Source organism: Alligator sinensis, unplaced genomic scaffold (assembly GCF_000455745.1).
Source record: "Alligator sinensis unplaced genomic scaffold, ASM45574v1 scaffold505_1, whole genome shotgun sequence".
In the NCBI taxonomy this organism is placed as follows: domain Eukaryota; kingdom Metazoa; phylum Chordata; order Crocodylia; family Alligatoridae; genus Alligator; species Alligator sinensis.
In genome coordinates this window covers 53,238-60,497 of record NW_005841940.1, presented here as the reverse complement: position 1 = coordinate 60,497, position 7,260 = coordinate 53,238, and the positions used below count along the sequence as shown (strand labels likewise).

The following is a 7,260-nucleotide window of genomic DNA, read 5'->3' as shown; positions in this document are numbered from 1 at the left end:
AGCCCTGCCATGCCTTCCCCTACTTCCCTGCATCCCAGCCAGCTGCTCCAGCACCACGTGGCCCCTGGCTGCATCACCAAACTGTGGGAGCATGGGGCCCACGCTGGTCCCCCAGGGCCAGGAGCAGAAGGATGTGTGTGTGTGTGTGGGCAGGCACACATGTGCCCCTGCAATGAGGGAGGGAGGGGGAGAGAGAGAGAGAGAGACAGAGAGAGCAAGGAGGGAGGGAGAGACTGTGTGTGTGTGTGTGTGTGTGTGTGTACGCAAACACATGGGCACACACAATGAGGGAGCAAGGGAGACAGTGTGTGTGTGTGTGTGCGCGCATGCGCGCACACGTGCAATGAGGGAGGGAGGGAGAGGCTGTGTGTGCGCGCAATGAGGGAGGGAGGAAGTGTGTTCATAGAGTGAGTCTCACATATACACCCCACCATACACATGCCCCCCCCGCTTGCACTGCCATACATGCAGGCCCCCAGACGCATACCCCATCACACACCCCAGCCACCCTTTGCCCCCACAAACCCCATACCCACTCACAGCCCACATACCTACATGCTCCCTCACTTCACATTCACACCCCCACACCCTCCCCCAAATCCCACAGAGACACACCAACAGCCCCCCACAAACCTATACCTACCCCCATGCCCCCCCCGCTACAATATACAAGAGTAAGACTTCATTTTCAGCTATTGTGCTCTGTGTACGCTACACAAACACATGTAAATCAGGACAAAAATTAATTAATTTGATTAAAAAAATATGTTGTAGATGTTTGCTTTTTAGAATATAATTTGATATTTTTCTGGTTCCAAGATGGCAAAACCCCTTGCTGAAACAAGTATTTCTAGGGGCAAGGGAAGGGCCTGTTGGTGGCAAAGGTCAGGGGTTGGGGGTGTGACTTCTGATTACAAGATGTCAACCAGGGGGCAGGGCATCTGTCAAGGGGCAGGGCTACTGATGCGGCCCTCAACAGCTTGCCTAAACTTGATAAGTGGGCCTCCGCCCAAAATAATTGCCCATCCCTGAACTGAGCCATCCAAGAGGGTAGATTTATACCCTCAAGCTAACAGAGGTACACAAATGAGTCTGAAAAAGTGCACAAAAAAGAATAAAAATAGGCAGGCTGGATAGAGAGCTCCTCAGAAACCTGGCAGAGAGAGCACTTAATATCTTCAGTGCTGCCCAGACAGTATGTGGTAGGTAGCAAAGAATACTCTCAATTTTATTGACAAGAAAAAAAATAAAGCACACAGGGTCAGGGACTTGTTAGGCAGAGAGAGAGTGCATGTTGAAGCTGGAATCCCTGGCTCCTAAGACTTGGCAAACAGGATACACAGGGAAGGAACAAGAGGGGAATGGGAGAAGGTGCAGTGATGGTATCAGTTTTATTCAATAAAATAGTCCAATTGTGGAGGGAAAAAATTGACAGTGCTTGTGCATATTGATTTGTTGGGGGAGGGAGGATGCCCCTTCTTTAGCATATACTATATGTGGTACATATTAATATAGGAGGAATGTCAATGGTATTCAAGACTACCTTATGACAACAGTCTTCCCCTGCTAGAGACAAGCTCAGGGAAAACCCAAAGATAACCACAAGTCAAGTCAGATGCACACTATACTGGCCAAACAATCTGCTTCTCCAAAGGACTGGCATTTTTTTTTTTTTGGTGCTGTCAAGGGACAGCTGAGCACTGAAGAAACTACTCAAAAGTTACAACTGGATTTTCTCAGGTATCATGGGCCTGATTCATGAGGCGCAAGGTAGGAGGAGTTGTTTACACCTGTAGAAAGAGGATGTTATGAATCAGAGTTCTTCTCTTTCTTACACAAGTTGCAACATATTAGTGCCAATAGCACAGGTGTAAATCTGGAGACTTGGCATAAGTGCTTTCCAGTCTAGTCATATATATCAAACTATTTAGAGTTCCATAGCTGATATTACTGCTAACGAGTCTCACCACATCACCACAACTAAATGCCATTATACCATAAAATAGGAAACAGCAAATGCCTCTTGTAAATAAGACTACAAGGCAGAAAATACACAGGTACTAAATATAGAAAATACCATATTAATAACTAGGCCTAAATGAGATCAGTGAAATTCAAGTAGAGCCTAGGGATAGCTGTACAGCCCTAGCTGCAGGGTTTGATACCTGCTTTGTTGTAATCGGTTAAAGGGTAAGACTACAAATGAAAAAATGCAACCTGCATGCCAATAACTTTTCTAGGCATGCTAATTACACTGAGTGCATTTTCAACAGGCAGCTGCAAGGATTTATAATATGATGCCCCAGGCTGGATTCCTCATTGCCTTCTCCCTCATTGACACACACATGTGTAAAGAATACAGGGCAGGGTGGCACCTTAGAGACTAACTGGTTCAGAGAGACCCAAGCTTTTGAAGGCTTATGCTGACTAGCCACCCTGCTCTGCTTTCCACCTGACTTCAGGCCAATGTAGGTAACTATCTAATCACATGTGCAGAGTTAATGTGGGATGCTACCAAATCTGAAGTTTCCAATCACACAGGTGTTTGTTCTTTTTATGCATGTTGCACAAGTTTACAAGGCTATACAATTGATTCTCCCCTCACAATCTTTAACAGAGCTGGGGTCACCTTGAAAAGACTGCTACGAAATCCAGTTTTTCCTCTAAACTTTAGAAATATTCCTATCATCAGAAGTTAGGAGGACTGAATGCATTATGGAGACTGAACTGTCTTCCCAACTACTGAGGTTGCCCTCCTAAGGCAAGGTTAAGATGGACTGTCAGGACAGTCTCACAGAGCGTGCACTATCCCAGCTTGTGAGCAGTTAAATTTCAGCAGTAAAGGCTATCAGCCTGGTATTCCTCACCACTGAACAAAAACATCTACTCCATATTATCCCATCTAGAAAAGAGTTCCCGGTAACATGCATAGAACAGGAATTCTCACTAGCTAAGTGACAGATTTTTTATTTATTTGCTGAATTGCATATAAGCAATTAGTGGGTATATTATTTGTTTTCAGTCCAGAGGAAACAAGCAAACAAAGAAAAAAACAAGTTTCCCCCATTTTGAGAGGCAGTCACTTTGGACTGGCTTTTCAACTAGATGCAGAATTCTTAAGTATTGCAGCTGTATGGAAAACAATTCTTATTTATCCTAAATTGGAGAAAGGAGAACAGTTTTCTGGCTTTACATTTAAGAGCATAATTTGGCTTTATGAGCTAAAGTCATTTTGCTTTGCTTTAACTCTAAAATTCTTACAATTAAATAAGGTCTTGTTTTTTTAAATTATGTTCAAAAGGCTCTCTTTTGTGCTGGCCCATTATTATTGAATAATATTAATTCAATTTTGTTGGGGAAATTAATGCCTTGTGTAACACTCCTGAAAACAATAGAATGGCTTGAATTTAGCTCTGTGGAGTTTAATTTTGATGACCGTATATGGTAATTATCCCCTCTATTACTTTCTAAAAGAAAATTGGCAAAAACCATGCTGGAAGCGTTCAAGTCTGCTGTCCTTACATCAAACTCCTAGTGAAGTTTTGAAAGCAGGAGTTCAGGATTGGGCACAAAAACAACATACTATTCAGAAAATACAATTTCTTGAAGCAATTTATTCCTTAACCAGCCTGCATAAACGTTATTGTAAATGTAAAAACCACATCTTTCTGTTCATACCCATGGAAAGGAACAGGTCAGCTACCAACTGAATAATAAGATTTGTGCAAAGTCCATAAGACATCTGCTGTTATTTCTCCTCTGCAACATTTCAATGTCAGTGAAGTCACTTGACTGCACAAGCATAACTGAAGATCAAATATTACTCGTTACAGAGCTAGTCTGGCTCCTGTTAAAGTTAATAAGATTCCCACAAACTTCAGTGGATCTTCAGGTTTATGTGTTAAGGTTTGGAGAGGAAATCAGATGTTAAAACATCACAGCTACCAGAGACAGGCAGTGAATTCGAAACTGGCATCTTTCACTGCATCAATATGATCACAGATGATGGAAGAGGTAATGGAAGTAGTGAATGGAACAGAGGCTAGTGTATTTTGTTGGACACACTCATTCTGTGAAAGAATGAAACATTGGTTTTGGATGTGACAGAAGAGTGAATGAGGCAGATGAAATAGAGGGTGGGAGCTCACCTCAAAGGCAGGAGGGGTGTACGACTAAAGCTGTTGGTACAGGAACTGAGAAAGGCCACTAGATCAGAAACCAAAGGAGCCAGATAGTAAAAAGCCCTGAGGAAGCAAACTGTAAGCAGGAGAAAGAGAGAAACGAAAACACAGTGGAGTTGAAACAGGACAAAGGTTGTATGGGAGAGATTTCTACTGGTCTGGTTGGATAGTCAGTGCACCCAGCTTCTTACATAATTCTGTAAGAAGCTACACGCCAGAGATCTTTCTTTTCCAGTCTCTCTCTCTGCCTTTTTCTTTGTTCTCTCTTTCCATCTGTTTGTCTCTTTCTTTACAAAGCCCTTCTTCTATGCCATTTGTCCAAATTTGTAACTTATAAATCCATGGTCTCCGGCATTACATGACTGTGGTACCACTGACCCCACAAGGTGGATGAAACTAAGTCAAACATTTTACCCCAATTTTGGAGTGGAATCAAGTTCTCACTTTTCCATCTAGCTAGATTTTTTTATTAAAAATTTTAAAAAAGCAAAAAAGATCCTTTTATATGAGTATCTTCAAATGGACATTAAGAGCTTTCTTGCCACTGGCAAGTCTGTTCACTGTATAAAATGGAGATACAGGGATTTCAGTCTGAGTTTTTGGAAAATAATTAGACTTGGGACATGTAAATGACCTCAAATAATTGGCATGCTGTTCAGACAGGAGTGTGTGCCACTGAGACGGGCAGTATTACTGATCTACAGATGTAGGAAACCTGGGTGAAATAATCTTGGTCTTTGCACAGCCATATTTTTCTACATTCACTTGCCAGAGACTGAGCCAATCAGAGTGGGTGGAAAGATGGAGCTGAGTTTTGAGGAGGAGCATCTCTGTCACCATGGCAATGTGTAACTGTGAAATTAGATTTAGTCCCTATAGTTTCCCTAGTTTCATATTTAAACAGGTGGTTCTGCATAATTAATTCAAATCAGTCTACTGTAACAATCACTAGCTGCCAGGATCCAAGATCAGAGACCACTTTCTTTACATTAACTGAGAGGCTGCAGGTAGGTCTGCAGCTTGAGCCTTTCATACCAGTAGTACTGCTTCTGAGAAAGAATTAACTCTTGGCTTCCAAGTGTTCCAGATTTGGGCTGTACCACGAGCACAGAGGATGTCAGCTTATGGAACCCTCTTCCTCAGCCATTATATCCCCCCGAGTCCAGATATGTAGGTGCTGTCCACCAACACTTTGAACTGATGCTTTGCATCACCTACCTGCCATGCCTCAAGCTGCTGCGAGAGGTTCACTTTCTGCTGAATGGCATCCAGCAGCTCACTGTTCAGAGACATCATGTCAATCTTACACTTGGCTAGTTCCATTTCTACTGCACTCTTCCTGAAAAATCAAGACATGAACAATATCAGAGCACAATTCACTTTTAATCTAGATCAATTTCCTTCCAGCTTTGGGAACCACCTTACCAGTGTTCATTGATTTCTATTCAAGACATTGAGTAGACACATCATAGGGAAGAAAAGCCTAACGTGGTTGGCCAAAGGCACTGAATAGTCGGTGGAGGGACTGTTCCAACTTTTCTTAGCATAATGAAAAGGAGACTGCATTTCCTGAAGAAGGGACTAGGTTAGTAAGTCTCCAGGTGTGAGAGGCCTCACCAGAAGGAGAATACTGTTCTGGAGAGGGGGATGGGATGCTGGACATAATATAGCAAATGTATACAATTTATAGAGTAGGACCCTGACCTTCTTAAGGCTTATATTTGACTTCTCTCTGTTCCCCATGATAAAAAAGTGAGCTGCCAAAAATGTTATGGTTGCAAATGTTAGATGCAACAATTCGCTCTGATATTTGTATTAACTATATCCAATCCATCTACAATTGCAACTCCATTCCACTGGTCTGCCAAAAGCAGGCTAGGAATTGTTTGTGTTACAGGCAGAGTTGGTAATGCCACCTAAACTTAAGTTGCCCAACAGCTCCCATCAAAAAACTCTTTGCCGTTGTTTATAAAACTCTGCCAAACTTAAACAACTGTTTGTGCTGAAATTTTCCATGCCAGATGTCTGCCTTGGGCTGAATTTTTCTTTCAGCCCCTTGTGAGTAGTGGAAAATATGTTATTTTGCCCATGTTAAAATATTCTTTTAACTATTGCACTGGAGCTCTAAGGCATCCATGCTTTGAAGTTGGGGGGGGTTCATATTTGGCAGATGATGATACCTAGGTGTCAGAGACCTGCTTGTTTACACCTGCACACATACATATATGCTCATCTCCAGCACTTACTCATTGTCTACATTTGCTTACAGCTACTGCTGCACATATTCCCTCCGTTAGGGTAACACACAGACAGCCATATAAACCCTTCTAGGCTCACTTCCTGTATGTTCCTTTGGCTTTAGGACAATTAGCCATACATTTTAACAGCTCGGCGCACAGATCATCTGAACAGCAAAGAATCTGCAGATTTCCAATGAAAGCCAGAAGAGTCCGAGTGTCTCAGAAATCTCTCTCTCGTAAAATTCCCCATCACTGCCTGGATATTAACAGTGGAATTTATACATCCCCCGAGTGGCAGCTAGTTGCCATAGATACAACAGAACCGGCAACCCACACTGCTGTTAAATGTCAGAACAAGTCTTTTGCACCAAACATCAGCAGCTGGGATGTTCCCAACTTCTGCCAACAGATGGAGTTGTTACAATGGCGCTCTAAAGGAATTTGGTGCCCTTCCCTAAATACCACAAAGAATGCTTGGCAGATGATTGTCGTTTAAAAAAAAAAAAAAGAGCAATTGTAAATGCCTATTCAGCTACCCTCTCCCCTCAAAAACACGCTTTTATGTGCTTTGCTTCTTTAGCCAACACAGGGAGGATTAGGCAATGCCTTAAGAAAGTGGACTGGCATTATTCTGTCCTTTCTCTCTCTCAGAAGAGATTAAAGGAAGTGTCTCCTCTGATCCAGAAGAAACAAAACACAAGCGTTTTTGCCCCCGCTTTTCTTCCTTCAGTGCCTGGTGACCTGAATTCTTTGTTCCCTCTTAGCCTGCCAAAAACCCAGCAGTGCAATGGGGAAAGGAACTGGTATTAAGAAAAAAAAAACTAGGCAAAAAATACTAA

General features: G+C 42.5%; 1 protein-coding gene across 1 annotated transcript in view; it reads right to left on the bottom strand.

The window, feature by feature from the left end:
* The window catches only part of LOC102387334 (BICD family-like cargo adapter 1), a 31,325-nt gene that overhangs the window by 3,981 nt on the left and 20,084 nt on the right, over positions 1-7,260 (bottom strand). Inside the window, exon 7 of the mRNA XM_006019905.3 lies at positions 5,400-5,520. Coding sequence (XP_006019967.1) covers positions 5,400-5,520 — 121 coding nt within the window. The remainder of the gene's footprint in view (positions 1-5,399; positions 5,521-7,260) is intronic.